General features: G+C 51.3%; 1 protein-coding gene across 1 annotated transcript; it reads left to right on the top strand.

Moving 5' to 3' along the window:
* Nucleotides 1–9,510: 9,510 nt before the first annotated feature.
* GDF2 (growth differentiation factor 2) lies at nt 9,511–15,472 on the top strand. The gene is made up of 2 exons (XM_025918393.2): nt 9,511–10,142; nt 12,715–15,472. Exons 1-2 carry the CDS (start codon nt 9,797–9,799, stop codon nt 13,653–13,655), a joined length of 1,287 nt encoding a protein of 428 aa, XP_025774178.1. The 5' UTR covers nt 9,511–9,796; the 3' UTR covers nt 13,656–15,472.
* Nucleotides 15,473–17,212: the final 1,740 nt, after the last annotated feature.

Below are 17,212 nucleotides of genomic sequence, written 5' to 3'. Positions count from 1 at the left end.
TTCTCGTCTCTATCCTGAACTCCAGAAAACAGCTACTCCTATGCCTTCCAGCATGCTGCCCACCCACTTTGCCCCACAGGTGCCACCCTGGGCTCATCCAGGCGGGACAGGGCCCCAGGAAGGCACAGTGGTCTCACGGAGCTTTCTCAATCCTTAGCTTCAGAAGGGACATTGAGTGACTGAAAGGTGTCTGAGACATTCAAAGGAACGTCTGTGGTTGCCTGGGTAGAGACCTCTTACTTGGGGTAGTTCAAGCAAGAGATCCAATGGGAAGCAGTCAGGGGTGTCTCCTGAGGTCCAGGGGCTCCTGGGGAACTAGACTGTCTGCTTCTCCCTGTGCATGTTTGTAGAACAGCCGCCCTGCTTCCTCCTCAGCAGCTCCATCACAAAATAGCTTCCTCTAAATGATTCCCTTATCTCCGAGCTGACACCACCTTACAACTATAGTGACTGAAGCTGATTGACCAGCATTTCTGAAGAAGAATCTGGGTCCAGTTTGGGGCAGGTGTGTAACAGTCCTTCGGCTGGGACCTGAGAGGGTGACATGGTCCTGAGTCTTGTTTGGAGGAGACTGAGAGGCCATGAGCTAACCTCTGAGAGGGGACTTAGGAGGAGAAAAGAAACCCAAGGCATCTGTCTTAAGTCTGGCCACTGAGTCCAGTGTTCCTGGGAAAGTGATGGCTGAGGAAGTGCTCCCAGGAGAAATAGGTAAGGAAGGGGTAAAGCTGGTCAGGAGGCTGAGAAGCCAAGCATCCCAGATCTTGGATCTTGTGGGGAGCTCTGGAGCTTAATTACACCTCAGGGTTAGCCCAGCCTTGAGGCAAAGGAGCTGGACATTCAGACCTCCTCTCCAGGCTACTCCCAGGCCTCTGGCCCCCTGCATAGGTGGTCACAGTAGCTCTGGAAGCCCAAGTGCCCTCTGCAGAAGGCCACAGTGGCTGCAGCTAGAGGCAAAGCAAAAGACCCTGGGGGGAGGGCCCAGAACAGGTAGGTGAGGCAGTGTCTTGGGGCACCCAGGGGACCCAGCACAGTCTGCCCAACCTCTCCTCCAAGGGTCTTGGGACATGTGTGGGAACAGCAGCCCTGGGCCTGTGGCCCTGCCTCGGCAGAGATTGAGGTGAGGGTGGTCCCTAGCACGCACACTGCCTATTCCTACAGGGACTGTGCTGCACCCAAATGGTCTGTTCACTGGATGCTGGGGCGTCTCAAACTGATCTGCAAACTTAGCACCTGGCTGGCCACATCTAATCCTTTTTGGAACATTACGGGATATAAATTAATAACAAAACAAGTAAAACTATTGGGGCTTGATAAGGCTCCAAATGCCTTTCTTCTCAATATTAGATTCCTCATTTTTCCTCCTCCTCCTCCTCAATTATTTTCTCATACACTGCTCTCTTTCCATTTCTTGATAAAGCTGGGGTGTCTTACAAGAGTTCTGTCTTAGTCTTTCTGGCACTTGCAGTGTCTGGGGGAGCTGAGTCTCGGGGCCTTCATTTCTGGTTTCCAAGGACGGGGAGCAGGCTGGGAAGATGACCCCCGGGTCCAGTCGTGCAGAGCCTCTGTGCTTGTGCCAGGATGGCTGTCACTGGCGGTGGTGACTGCGGAGTGCGCTGGAAGGAACTGGTGTCATCAGTGACTGCTCACATTTGTAAAGCACCATGAGGTTTCGACACGGCATCTTGTTTAGCCTCCTAGCAAACTTGCAAGTGGATTACCCAATTGTTGCCACAGAAACACAGCCTCAGGATGGGGTAATAATATGCCCCGCCCCAGTGTCTTACCAAGACCACAGGCCATGTCAGCTTTGATGCTCAAGGATGCCTGATTCAAGGCCTCTGTGGCTGGTGCTGATCCCCAGCTTCTGGGACAGTGGCCCCCACTGCAAGCCTATTAGGGTTTTCCCAATGGCACTGAGTGACCTTGTAGGAGAGCAAGGTATAGAAAGAAACGTACGGATGAAACAACTTTTTTTGTCCCTCTCAAAAGCCAAAGATCAACATCACATTGTTAACAAAGGCAAAAGGCTCCAGGACACAGCCAAGATGTGCGTGGGTCCCTGAGGTCACCCAACCGCCTCTGTATCAGCTTGGAGGCGGCAGTGTGGTGACCTGCAGAGCCCTATTCTTGAATGTTTATATCCTCTGGAAGGGTAGGGCCTCATATATTAATTCGTGTGAAAAATAGAGACAGTAAAACGGAGAGCTAGAGACTTTAAGGTGGAGGGGAAACTTTGGAAAACCTCTGATGTTATCTTTTTTCTTTTCGCTGACACGTGGGGAAACTGAGTCCAGGTGCTACCAAGTGTCTTGCCCGAGGCCTTCTGATAGGTGCCTCTGTATGTCTGAGTCACTCATAAAATGCCACGCAAGCTGTAACCTACAACTGATGCTCCTTCTGGGGCCAGGATGGATGTAGGGCCATGCTGGAGGAGCCTGCAGAGGTCTGGGGTGAGGGTGGGAGGGGTGAGGAGGGGGCTCCAGGGGGAAAGGAATACAGTTGGCTCTGCCGGGATGGAAGAGCTAGATTGGCTGGTCGCATAAAGACATCACAGGTACCAGCTGGTGCAAAACGCACTTAGGGCCCGGACCAGATTCTGGTGGGAAGACCAGGAGGGCAGGCCCAGCTTGCCAGCCCTGGCTGTTCAAGGCTCTTTCCTGCTCTCAGAAGCTGCAAACATAAAATCCTTCACTGATAAACTGGTGCCCCTGAGATTTTTTATTCCCTTTCTCTTTTCTACTCTCAGAGAAAATGATGCGCACTCAAGCTTTGCAGTACTTTTCCTACCTCTTTTATTTCTAATCCCATTCTAAATTCCTCCGTCTCCCCCAGCAGTCTTGCCTGTATGAGTAGGGGGTGAGCAGAGGAATGCACCTGTGTATTCAATTATTTGGCACCTACTGTGTGCCAAATACCGTGCAAGTATGTATAAAGTATACACATACTTTATCTCTTGGAAGGCTTGTATGAATTCTCTTATCAAAACCAATGTGCAGACCTGAATGTGCATTAGAATCACACAGAGGACTTGACCAGGTTGCTGGGCCTTGCCTCTAGAGCTACTGACTCAGGCCAACATTTTGCATTTCTTTCTTTCTTTTTTTTTTTTTTTAATGTTTTTATTTATTTTTGAGACAGAGAGACAGAGACATGAGCAGGGGAGGGGCAGAGAGAGAGGGAGACACAGAATCTGAAGCGGGCTCCAGGCTCTGAGCTGTCAGCACATAGCCCGATGCAGGGCTTGAAATCACAGACCGCGAGATCGTGACCTGAGCCGAAGTCAGACGCTTAACCGACTGAGCCGCCCAGGCGCCCCCAAAATGTTGCATTTCTAACCAGTTTTCAGGTGCTGCTGCTGCACCTTAGGAACCACTGTTCTACTAAATGTGCTGCCCAGCTGGATGCAGTCCTGAGACAGGTTGCTCGCATTGGAAGTACTTACTGTGTGCCAAATGGGAGTAGGGCATCACAGAGGCTGGGCGCAGAGCTGGGAAGGGACCTAGGCCTTGCTCTGCATGGCTCATTTTCTCTCCTTACAGCCTTAAGGTGGGTCCAGTTTTCATTCTTCTGAGCCACTTGTGGGTAAACGTTGGAGTCGGAGAAGCTCACAGAGCGATAGGTGTCCTCCTGCCATGCCTCCTGGGACAAAGGGGTTCCTGACCCCCAGGAGGCAGCTGTTATCATGGAAATTTAGGCAGATCCTCTCCTACCTCTGTAAATGAAGGCTGAAGTCTGTCTGCTGGAAGGATGAGCTTCAGCGATCCTTGGAATAAATGGATGAGTCAGATATGCCTCTCTTGTTAATTAAATTGTGCTTCTCCTGTAGCAACTGCATGGGATGACTCAATTTCTGTAATTCATAAGTTTCAGGAGAAATGGTACTACAGAGGCTTTAGTTAAAAATCACCATAGCACAGGGGGCCCTGGGTGGCTCAGTCGGTTAAGCATCCGACTTCAGTTTAGATCATGATCTCAAGGTCAGTGAGATCGAGCCCAAGGTCAGGCTCTGTGCTGACAGCTCAGAGCCTGAAACCTGCTTCAGATTCTATGTCTCCCTCTCTCTCTGCCCCTTCCCCACTCATACTCTGTGTCTCTCTCTTTCAAAAATAAAATAAAAACATAAAAAAAATTAAAAATTAAAAAAATCACCATATCATAGTAATGCCAAACTATCTGGCCATCAAGTCCAGACAGGGGGGACCAGGCTGGGTCAGCAGCCACCAGGGCAGAGCCAGCCTGACCAACACACTGCCCGGAGTACCCCGAGGTGTTCATGACAAGTGCAGCATAAGCGTAGAGTCCTGCCCAGGGAAGGCCTCAGATCCACCATGAACACAGGGCCAGCTCTCTGGGCATGTCAGATTGCAGGAAGGATGTGCCAGCTCAAGCCAACAGCAGACAGTGGTCCTAGGGCCCTTCATAGTGGTTGTCGGGTGGTTCCAGATGTCTGAATGGTGTCACTCAGAACACAGAGGCTGTGTGGTGGAGGGGTCCTGGGCAAGCACTGAAAGGCAAGAGGGACTGGGCCCAGGTGGAGGGCAGCAGGGGAGTGAGTATGAGGCATCCCAAACTGAAAGCACATCTAAAGCAGTGGCTCTGCAGAAGGCAGGGGCAGAGGAACAGAAGGCAGGGGAAATAGACACAGCGATAGAAAGATCAGACCTTGTACAGACAAGAGCAATAATGAGTATTTCTTGAGCGCTTACCATGTGCCAGGCTCTGTGCTAAAGGTACGCAGTGTTCCTGAGGAGCACCCAGCATCTGTGGATCCCTCCAGCCCTCTCCCTGGACACACAGGGTGGTACCAAGTAGGATTCCCAAGCATGGGCCCTGGACCATGTGTGGGTAAGAGGCGGCTACCCCTGTACCTTCCAGAAGACTAAAGTCCAGACCCTGTGGGGTGGCTCATCAAAACATGGAGAAAATATAGTCCGGCGCAGCTAGCAAAGCAAATTCACATTTTTTTTTTGGTCATCAAATTACTAAAGACTAAAAAAAACTACCGCTGAGGGGTGGTAAGACAGGTACTCCTAGGCTCTGCTAATGTAAGTGAATATTGAAAGAGCATTTCAGGAAAGCAACTTGCGATGTTTACCCAGAGCTTTGAAGACGTTTGCCTACACTTTGATTTGGACATCCCTCTTCCGATGAACCGCCTGAAGATAAAATGTAGACTATACCAGAGTGCCTTGCAACATTATCATAATAAATAGCCCAATTGTCCTACAGTTGGAGACTATTGGATACATTAGGATATGTCCATACCATTGAATAGTCTTCAGTCATTAAAAATGAAGTATGTGGTGGCTCAACCAGGTAAGGGTCTGACTCTTGATTTCAGCTCAGGTCATGATTTCACAGTTGGTGGGACTGACAGCATGGAGCTTACTTGGGATTCTCTCTCTGCCCCTCCCCCACCTCTCAAAATAAATAAGTAAACATTTTTTAAAAAATGAATTTTTGGGGGCGCCTGGGTGGCGCAGTCGGTTAAGCGTCCGACTTCAGCCAGGTCACGATCTCGCGGTCCGTGAGTTCGAGCCCCGCGTCGGGCTCTGGGCTGATGGCTCGGAGCCTGGAGCCTGTTTCCGATTCTGTGTCTCCCTCTCTCTCTGCCCCTCCCCCGTTCATGCTTTGTCTCTCTCTGTTCCAAAAATAAATAAAAAACGTTGAAAAAAAAAATTAAAAAAAAAAAAATGAATTTTTGAAAAATGTTCATGGCATGTGAAGATACTTGTACCATCCTTAATAGCAGCTTCTGGTGACCAGATCTAACCCCCTCTGGGGGAATTATTTCAATCTTTCATTCCTTGCTGCCAGCGGCATCACCCAAGAGACTAACTGGGACTTCCAGTTGGGCTTTTTCTCCCTTCTCCTCCTTTTTCCCTCCTCCCCAGGATGCAGACCTGTTGCTGTCAACTTGCCAAAACAGAGAGGCAGAGGGTGAAGACCACACAGTGGAAGGCAGCTCTAACATTATTACAACTTTGCCTAGACTCTAGACCAGACTGTGCTAAGTCAAAGCTTCCCTGGACTTTGCAGCTTTCGTTAGCCGTAATCCATGTTGTTTGAACCTGTTTGGTTTAACAGTCTGTAGTCTATGAGAAAAGGAACTCTAAATGATATACTTTTTTAAATTCCTTTTTCAAATTGTGGTAAAATATACATATCCTAAAATTTACCATTGGCAGCTTCGTGGAATTTGGTACATTCACATTATTATGTAACCAACAGCACCATCCCTCCTCAGAACGCTTTTCATCTTGCAAAACTAGAACTCCGTACCCAATAGTCAATAACATCCCAGTGCCCCTCCACCCAGCCCCTGGCAACCACCATGCTACTTTCTGTCTCTATGCATTTGGCTGTGAGTGCAGTCACGCAACATTTGTCCTTTTGTGACTGGCTTGCTTCATTAGGCATGTCTTAAAATTTCATCCACGTTGTGGCATGTGCCAGAATTCCCTTCCTTTTTAAGGCTGAATAATATTCCATCATATGTGTGTACCACATTTTCTTTATCCATTCCTCCACCAGGGGACACTAGGAATGCTTCAACCCTTTTGGCTATGTGACTAATGCTGCTATGAATGAACGTAGGCGTACAAATATCTCTTCAAGACCTTGCTTTCCATTCTTTTGGGTATATACACAAAAGTGGAATTGCTGGGCCATATGGTACTCTATTTAGGGGAGGAGAAAACTGAGAGAAGAAGGGTAAATACTATCTTTTGTGGTTCAATTAAGGCAGCCTGAGGCCTGACTGGTGGCAGGAGAGGGAGGGGTCCTTTTGCATAAGGATCCCTGCATCTGTTGGGAAAGACAGAACGAGACCCAAACCTTGTTCCCTAAGGCACAGAGTTAGGGGGAATCTGTCCAGTTGGACCAAGGATCATTTGCACAAAAAGGTAACAAGGTCTCTGAATTCACACCACCTTGAGGAAAGTGGGAGTCGGAGCTGGTGACCCAGGCTCCCTACAAGAACCTAGAGATCTGTGTGAGAGCAGAATGGGATCAGAATGTGGCCATGGACAGCTTCTTCTCTCACCCCAGCCACCTACCTTCTGAAAAATGGTAAGCCGGGGTGTGTGCTTGAGAAGTCTGTTATCTTGGTGCCCAAAAGAGGACATCATGGAGATCTGGGCAGAAACTTGAACCAGCCAGGGCATCCCAGCAGCTGTGCTCAAGCTGCTCTTAGATGTGTGGGACCCACCCCCAACAACAAAACCAGGTGTCATTGAGAAGCCACAGCAGCTGGGACCTGCTAGGAGCCCTTTCTCCCCAACCACTTCTGGCATTAAGAGGCTGGACTGATACCATCTACCTCCACCTCATTTGAACTAAATAAACCTATAGCACACTTGAACAATGTAGGCAACGGATCAGACTTCCTGATAACATGGATCAGGAGGCCTGATACAATTAGTTAAAAACAACAAACGACATATGGATATATTGATACCCTGAGTCTGTTGGGCAGAGCATTCCAGAAATACCCAGCCATGTTGCTTTGCACTGCTCTGGGGGCATCATCCACATTACCGTCTATGTGACCAGTGCCTCCGGGCAGGGCTCATGTGCAGCCTCCATGGGCACATGTGGTGACCCCATATGTAAACAGGTCCACAGTCCTTTATTTGAGATCCCAAATCCAAAACTATCAGAAAACCTGAAGCTCCTTTTAGCTCTTTTCCTGGCAAAACTTGAATTGAATGGATATGTGTGTTTTTATTTGTGTCACTGCAGAAATGTTAATGTATTTGGTTATAAGGTATTATCTCCAACCCCATTGGGATAGTACAGTATATGTGCCATACCGAATTTCCAAAATCTGAAAAATCTCAGAATCTCAAAACACTCCTCGCCGAAAGGGTTGTAGATAGAGGATTGTGGAGCTGCATATCCTCTATTTCAAAATATTAACTGTGGGCATCACTGGTCGGGGAGACGTTTGGTTATTTTTATTTCCTTCTTCATGTTGCATTCCCCCAATTATCTGCACTATGTACTACTGGGATAATCAGAAAATAAAACCTACCATGCTTTTAAGAAAACATCAGGTAGCAGCCCCTTACGCTCCCCTGACCCACATTCAGGCCACACCCGTGTGTCCTCCGGCTCCGCCTCTTGAATGGGACCTGATTCTGGGCTACCTCCAGGAACTGGAGCACCATGGGGGACGCCTGGCTCACTTCCCAGCTCCTCCCAGGCCTTCTTTGCTGCAGCTCCATTTTCAGGCTCCACACCCCGTCATCCTTTCCCCGCCCCAGGGAGTTCTTGCACTGAGCTGGCTCAACGCCCAGCGTGCTTCCTGCCCCCTCTCCAAGCAGCACTTCTGAAGCTGCACCCCTTCCCCTCCACCCTCCTTTGACAGTGTCCCCAGAGGATGGGGACAGCAAGTTCTGTTCAGGCCCGGCAACTCTGAGGCTCTTGGTTTCACCCTGCCCCCATTAGGGGTGGGAAGAACACTGGGCACACACTGGGATCTCTGACCTCCGCCAGCTGGCCTGCCTAGGCCCCTCCTACGTCTTCCTGAAGCTACTCAGCTCAGTGCTACCTCTCCCCAGGAGTCCTGCCAGCATGGAAAAACTTCGTGTTCAAATACCCCTCAGAATAGGCCCCCAAGATTGTTAACTATCCCCATTCCTTACCTTGGTCAATGCCACACATAATGGAAATGAACAGAGCCTATGTGTGGGCACGATGCTCTTACAATTTCACAGACCCTGGGACCTTGGCCTCCTGGGGCCAGGGGGACGTCTCCTGGGCATATGCTAGTCTCAGGGCTTCCCTGCCTCCCTGCCTCTCCCCAGACTGCACACCTCTCCTGGCTGACGAGTGTGGCCCAATTGACATGAGCAAGGAGCCCCCCAAGCCCAGGCACAAAGGGCTTCTGGGGCTTGGGCAACAGGTCTCAGGGTGGGTGTGGAGTCCCGGGAGGGCAGGCCGGGGAAGCACAGGGAAGTAGCAGCCAGAAAGTGGCCACCCAACAGATGGTGCCATGATGTTTACCATAGAATCATCTTAGATTCCTCACAATTCTTTTCTGGACCCCAGGGTCATAGAGGTGATGTGACACTAGTGGGTGGTATATGAGGGAGCCAGGGTTTGAACCCTCCTCTCAGAGGTCCAAAACCTCCATCCTCCCTGATCCCTAATGTTCAGGGATCTCACTTGACAGACGACAACGCGGACACCGGGCTCTCCAGACACACACACAGGCACACATGTGCTCTGTAGGGAGCCCGCCTCCCACTGACCCCGGGCCACCCCGCTCAGCCACCCACCCCACCCACCACTTCTCTTGTGGAAGTCTTCTGGGAGTTTTGTGTTGTTTCTATATTTGGAGGACTTTTTGGTCTTCTCTGTTTCCCGAATTGTTTCTGTGGCCCTGGAGATGGAGCCTGGGTCACCCTGTCTCTAGATTCTTCTGAACGGAGCTGGCAAGGAAATGAGACAGGATCCTAATTAGGGGGGCGATAACCCCACGGAGAAGTTCAGATTCTCTGCAACAGGCCGTGGGCTTCCCACAAGCCCTGCGTGTTTGTCAGATGTTTATAGAGCCTTCATTAACGGAGAGCTCGCTTAGATAAGAGGTGGGAGCGCAGCATCGAGGGCCAGATAAGAGCGCGCGGAGGCCACTCCGGGGACTGCGGCTGAGAGCCTGTGAGCCGGACCGGGGGTTCCGTGCAGAGGCAAGAAAATGCGGGCGCGCTCCTTTTGGGCTCCTCCCCGCGCCCGCTAACACCCCCGGCGGCCGCCCGCAGTCTCCTGTCCAGGGCGACAGCGCCGTCCCAAGATGTGCTGCGGGGCGCTATGGGTGGCCCTGCCCGTGCTCTCCCTGCTGGCCTGCTCCGTGCAGGGGAAGCCGCTGGAGAGCCGGGGGCGCGCGCCCGCGGGGGGAGACGCCCACCGCTTGCTAGGGGGGCCCGGAGGCGAGCGGGAGGGAGGCACCTTCGACCTGAGGATGTTTCTGGAGAACATGAAGGTGGATTTCCTGCGCAACCTCAACCTGAGCGGGGTCCCTTCCCAGGACAAAACCCGAGCGGAGCCACCGCAGTACATGATCGACCTGTACAACAGATACACCACCGACAAGTCGACCACCCCCGCATCCAACATCGTGCGCAGCTTCAGCGTGGAAGGTAGAGTCGGCTCCGCCGGGGCACCCCGGGGGGACTCAGGGGTCACGGCTGCACTGCCCAGTACGGTGGCCACTGGACCCACGAGGCTCTTTGCATTTCTATTTAAATAAATTAAAATGAAATAAATTAATAGTTTAGTTCGCTGTCTTCAATTCAAGAGCTCAATGGTCAGGTGTGGCTAATGGCTACCTTATAGGACAGTGCCGAGTGTGAAACGGGTCCCGTCCATCGCTGCAGAAAGTCCTACTGGACAGCTCTGCTGTAGAAGGTTCTCCCTCCCTGGGCCCGGTGCCACGTTTAACACATTAGGTGCCCCCGAATGCCAGCTCCCTTTCTTCCATCCCTTCTCCTCTTCCCCTTCCTTTATGTCCCCTTCCTACTTTGAAACAGACAATTTATTTAGCCTCACCCAAGTGGTGTCTTTTTTAACTCTGAAAGAATGGCTATTTCTGTCCCACCAAAAAGTATCTACAAGTCTGATCAATTTTTGTGAGAGAAACATCAGAGGACAGCTTTCTTATTTTCTAAATACAAAATGATTTGCCTGCTTTAATAGGACTGGAAGATAACAAACATCGACTTAGGGCTTGTGTCCACTAATGGCCGTGACATAGGTGAGATGATCTTGTGAGCAGGGAAGGAAGCCAAGGCTTGCAGATGCTGAGGGAACTTACCCGGGTCACACAGTGGTTCGGCAGCTGCATTCTGACCCAGGCCCCACCTGCCTACAAAGCTCAGGCTTTTCCTGCCTCTGCTGTTTCTCCGAACAGCCAGGCACACGCGGCCTCTCTCCTCCAGGACTCGACCCCTGCCGACCCCTAACAGGCTTTGCCCAGGACCATGGTAGGCCAGACCTGCCCACCTGCAGAGCTCATGCCCCGTCTAAAGGACGCGAGAGTCATGATACATGCCCAGCAGTGCTGTATTTCCTGATTGCCCCAAAGAAGAAGAATAATCTAGATTTCATGTGAACTTGCCTGATTTTTAAAATATTGGCTTCATTTTAAAAACTACAATGTGCGGGTCACCCAGATGCTGCCAGCACCTCACCGTCCCCATGGGGCGTGCCTGTAACCTGCGCTTTAGGAGAAGGCTGAGCTTCTTCGGCTGGATCTCATCACCAAATCCCAGAATCTGGGAGTCCAGCATTTGGAGCCATCTCCGTTACCATCCCCTCCCCCGCCCAGCATTGTCCATGCCCCCAAAACGAGTGTTCTGACTCGATCCCAGCCCTGCCTGTGGCCAGCACTCCTGTGGAGGGCAGGTATGCTTCCGTTTACAGATGGTCCACATGCAGCTCAGGTGGGGAGGGTGTTTGTTTTCTAGATGTGTGATGTGGTCCCACAGCCGTCTGCAAAGCATGCCACAATAAGAGCACGGTAGGGCATTGATGCTCATAGAGCCCGTTCGCTCTTCTGCGGGAAGAGCCCGTTCACACGTTCACACGTTCTGCGGGAGCTAGAATGGCACAGCCACATTGGATGAGGGGCCACATGCTTTGAGGGGGGAACGCATGTTGGGGAGGAGGGTCTGGGAAGGCGGCGAAAGATTGATTGAGCATCAGCTCTGAGGCAGGGACTGTGTCCGTAAGTTCCATGTGCCTTCTTGCGGAAGCCTCACACCAACCTTGGAAGGCAGGTAGGATGAGCCCCATTCTACAGATGAAGAAACGGAGGCCCAGAGAGACGCGGGACTCCTCCAAGGTCACAAGCCTAGGAAAGGGCAAGGTCTGGATTAGCACTTTGGCCTGTCAGACACCGCTGGATATCACTGAAGCATGCTGTGGTCTCATGTTTGTGATTGAGCCACGGCATAATAGAGATGTCCTGATGGCTGTGCATCAGCCAGGAGAGGTTGGACATGGACATCATTGTATAGCTAAAAGGCAAGCCCTGTTTTTGCCTACCATGACACAGCAGTGGAGGCTAATATGTTTTCTTTTTTCCTCAAACATAAAAAAATCCACTTTAACTTTGCTCTGAAATTACAATTCTGAATGATTTCTATACTATTTAAACGCTCAGATTTTTAACATTGTCTTGATGTTGGAAATTCACCGCCCCCTCCCAGGGTGTCTCCTTTAACATCATACACTCAGGATCTGCACTCTGAGGCTGACAATGTGCTTTGCTATGTTATTTGGTTCTTTCTTTTTTTTTTTTTTTAAAGTGAAGAGCTTTACAAGATGTGTTCGCTTGGCAGTTAAACATTCTAAATACCAGTCTCCACATCTGTAAAAGTGGAATAATAATTAGACCCTTGCAGGGTTAGTGAGAAAAGCAAAGTGATATATAGAAGGCAAAGCTTGTAGTGCAAGGCTGGGCACTGACTAGATGCTTACTAAAGAGTTGGACCCGTGAACTCCAATGCAAGGCTTTCCTGCCTCTGGTTTTCTTTGGAAGATCCTAAATGTAACTTTGAAAATTCTCTTCTACATTAAGGGCTTAGGTGAAACCCAATAAAGGTTTGGTAGAATCAGTCAATGTCATCTTGGGTGCCCTTTGACACGAGCCATGAGTCTGTTTTGGTGTAACGAAAGATGCCCATTGCTGACTGTGTGCCTGCATTTCAGATGCTGTCTCTCTTGCGGCCACGGAAGAGTTTCCCTTCCAGAAGCACATCTTGCTCTTCAACATCTCCATTCCCAGGCATGAGCAGATCACCAGGGCCGAGCTCCGACTCTATGCCTCCTGTCGAAACCACGGAGATTCTTCACATGAGTTGAAAGGCAACATGGCCATTTATGATGTTCTGGATGGAGCAGATGCCTGGGATGCTTCTACGGGAACCAAGACATTCCTGGTGTCCCAGGACATTCGGGATGAGGGCTGGGAGACCTTTGAGGTCTCCAGTGCCGTGAAGCGGTGGGCCAGAGCAGACTCCACCAAGAGCAAAAATAAACTGGAAGTGACTGTGGAGAGTCACAGGAAGGGCTGTGACAAGCTGGATATCAGTGTCCCCCCAGGCCCCAAAAACCTGCCCTTCTTCGTCGTCTTCTCCAATGACCGCAGCAATGGGACCAAAGAGACCAGGCTGGAGCTCAGGGAGATGATTGGCCATGAACAGGAGAGTGTGCTCAAGAAGTTGTCCAAGAATGGTCCGGCAGAAGCAGGGGACAACAAGGATGAGGATGGGGAAGGTCACAAGGCCACAGGGTCATCTTTAGCCAGACGGAAGAGAAGTGCCGGGGCCAACAACCACTGTCAGAAGACCTCCCTGAGGGTGAACTTCGAGGACATCGGCTGGGACAGCTGGATCATTGCACCCAAGGAGTATGATGCATACGAATGTAAAGGGGGCTGCTTCTTCCCCCTGGCTGATGACGTGACCCCCACGAAGCACGCCATTGTGCAGACCCTGGTGCATCTCAAGTTCCCCATGAAAGTGGGCAAGGCCTGCTGCGTGCCCACCAAACTGAGCCCCATCTCCATCCTCTACAAGGATGACATGGGGGTCCCCACCCTCAAGTACCACTACGAAGGGATGAGCGTGGCAGAGTGTGGGTGCAGGTAGTGCCGGCCTGCAGGCAGGGGGAGACAGGGTGGAGGGGTCCTGCTGAGAGGTCCTGTGTCCCTCTGGGCATGACAGGGACTAAGTCTGTCTGCATGCCAGCCTGAAGAAGGAAAGGAAGCTGCCACATCCTAGAGGTAAAAGCCTGCCCACGCATACACCACTGGGTCCAGCTTCAGGGGAACACAATAGCAAGGGGCTGGGGGTGAGAGCTTAGGAGAAGAGGAAAGCCTAGAAGGATTGTTGGGGTGCTCGGGGAGACAACCAAAAGGTGACAGTAGAAAAATAATCCAGAGCCAGCAGAAAAGAACAAAAGGGAGGCAGAGGAGTACAGACAGATGGGGCAGAGATTTATGGAGACAAGAAGGACGGGGTGCATTCCAGTAACTTCAGGGAGTGAAGGGGACAGGGACAGCTATGTGCTCTACACCCATCACTTCACAGATTCCCACAACCCAGTGAGATGGGTGTGACGAGTCCCAGCTTACACATGCAGAAACCCAAATGCAGTTCAAGTAATACCGGTCAAAGGCATGAATGATTCCAACCCATAGGTCTCCATCGGTCTGTCGGCCACCAAAACCCAGGAGCTTCTCAAATATCCCATCAAAGTTTATCAGGTCACCTTTCAGCTGAAGAACAATTAGATGCCGGGAGGCAGGCATTGAGGGGCAAGCTGGGCTCAGCCCTGGCCAGTACCCACCCGGATGACTGGGTTGCTTGGAGCATCCGGAGCACATTCTGACTGCTGGTGCCTGTGTTGTATCAGTGGCCCAGTGCTTTTTAAGATGACCTTTGAGCCACTAACCACTACCCCCAAAACCACCTGCAGGATGGAAAGAGGGCATGACAGAAGCCCTCGGGTAGTAGCTTGTACCACGGCTGCAGGTGCTTGGACCCAGTGGCATGATGCTTGCACAGCCAGCGGTTCACACGGGGCCACCGGCTGCCCGTAAACTCAGACTCTGAGATGGTTTGGGAGAAGCAGGCACAATTTACCCCAAGGGATGGGGCAGCCTACGGCCCGCATCTCTGCAGTTAATTTACTCAGCATAACCAGCTCACCAGCAGAACACATCTGTGGGCTGCCCTCCCACAAGGACTCCGTGGGAGACAGGACCTGGATTTGCATTTGTTGGAATAAATGCGTTCTTGCTTTGGTATTTGCAATGTCCCTATTTTTACTCCTTGGTGACATGTGTTCAAGTGATGATGTCCAGCCTTCCTGGGGGAGGGTTCCCAGCCACTGAAGAACTCAGGTCCTTAGTGGCCACATCCAGCTCTGCCTGCACCTGCCGGCTTCCTCGAGCAGTGTGTGTTCAGCTCTGTCCTGGGCTTGGGCCTCAGGACTGGACTCAGCCCCCATTGACCCCAAGACGGGACAGAGTTTCCATTTCTTCTGAATTTCATTCTCTTCTCTGACTCTGGAGGCCACACATGGAATGGGGTGGAGTGAGGAAGAGTCTAGAGGTGGTGAAGATTCCACTCCATGGCCCTTCTGACCGCTGGCCAGAGGCAGAGCCTATAAGAGGCCTAGAGAGGCCCAGGCCATTCCCACTGGTTGAAGCTCTCAGTATATTTTTTTAAAAAGTGATTTGTGCCAGATGTTTACAAGGAACTAATGAAGAGCTTTAACATAATGAATGCAAATTAATTAATTTAAATACAATTAATTACTGGAGTTACAGAAAGTACTAATTCCTGGTACGACAACGTTGCTCAATCATAAAGATGGATGGGGAACATCTTTTAGTCCTGGCGGTGTATTCTGTGCCTGCATCAAAGTTTCACTTGGAAATAAAGTCAAACGTCTAAACTGTGGACTTTTCCTGAACCTGAGACCTGGGTTTGACGACTCCTCAATGCCATACCCTCACCACACCTCCCCACAGGCCCTTCTTTCCCTGGGTGGGGGGCAGAGGAGAAGGGCATGGAGACAGAGTTGCCACGGTGGCGAGTGGCGAGTGGACAGGTGTGGGCAGCGTCTCTGTCTGCAGGGAGAGTGGACGTGTCCATATAAGGGCATGTGTATGGGTGTGTGAGAAAGCAGATGTTTGCAAGCAGGCAGCAGTTAGCCCCATGCCGTCCCTCAGTTCCCCCATGTCAGGGGAGGGAGGTCTGGGCCATGAGTCACCCCTGCCCAGTGGCCTGGGCCCTGCTCCACTATTCCAGCATCGGCTCCCAGTATGTGCCCGCTCAGATGCCAAGCTCCAGCCCGCTCCCAGGGCCACTCCCTGGCGATGCCCTCAGCCGGCTGCCTGGCCACCTCACTTCCAGCTGCAGAGCCCAAGTCACCATCCGTGAAGGCTTGACTCTAGTGGCACCCCTTTTGTCCCCTCTCTTGATGCTCCGGCTCTGATCTTCCTGCTCTGAAGAGCACTACAGTGCTTCTGTCTCGTGGGTCTTATGGGCTCAGCGTGGGGACCTGCTTACCTCTTGTCTGAGGTGTCTTGTCACCGCATGTGCCACCAAGTCTTCAGGAGGCAAGGCCTGAGAGCTTCTGACCTCTGTCACTCTCAGAGGGCTGCCGTGGGCTGTGGCTCAGGACAAACTGACTTGGACGGATGTGCAGGGAAAAGAACTTGCAAGGAGCGTCCCCAAGAAATGCTGTCTGGCTTCCACTTCCCTGGGTTATTCTTCCCACCAGATTCCCCAAAGCTTTCTTCACCCCAGGCCAGAGAACAAAATGCAACAGCGCCATCCTCTGGACACTCCGTTATGCGGACAGTTAGCCCTGTGCCTAATGACCAGCACCCTTAGTACTGCGTTTTTAACATGTCCTAAAGCGCGTTCGTTTTTGTCGTATCTGGGTGGTGATATTACCGCTACCACACGTATGAAGAAGCTGAAGCCCAGTGAGATGACCAGTTGCAGGGCTGACGGGCCGTCCCCTGTTCCTCGTGTGACCTATACTCCGGGCAAGGAGCAAGAGGAGAGAGAGGTTCAGGGATGTCAAGCAGAAAGCCACAGGCAGACACAGAGAGACAGAGAGATGGCGGTGGCGTGGAGAGGCCAGGAGAAGAGCCAGGGAGGAAGGCTGGGGGGCTCCTGGAGAACCAGGCAGGGCTGGGGACTTGTACTTAGTGGCTCAAGCAATAACCTCAGAATAAATGACATTTTTATCCTGACTTTTGCAAATGAAGAAGACTTTTGCAAATGTGGAAGCACTTGGAGGCCTCACACTTTGCTCAGAGCCACTAGCCAGGAACTGCTAAAGCCAGGATTTGAACCCTGGTTGTGACGCTAAGCCCAAATTCGCTCTGTTGCCCTGACCTCTGTCCTAACGACCTTCTCTATGGTGAAGGTCATGGTCACGTTAGCAGGAAGAAGCAAAGACAAAGCCTGTGCTCTTCTGGGCAAGTGCCACCTTCTGTGCCCTCCTTGGCCACTTCCTCTCTGGTGCTACTTGTGCGGAGACCTCTGGTCAGCCAGGCACCAATGGACTGGAGAAGGTGGAGAAGGACACACTTGTCCCCTGTGATTAACATTCTATCGGCTGGGTCATGAAATGATAGACTAGGCACTTAGTTAGACAGGAGCTGGAGGCAAGGACAGTGATT

The sequence above is a fragment of the Puma concolor genome, chromosome D2 (assembly GCF_028749965.1).
Source record: "Puma concolor isolate L17-30 chromosome D2, mPumCon1.1.hap2, whole genome shotgun sequence".
NCBI lineage: Eukaryota > Metazoa > Chordata > Mammalia > Carnivora > Felidae > Puma > Puma concolor.
Note: the sequence above shows the minus strand (reverse complement) of the source record. Positions and strands in the feature narration are given on the sequence as shown.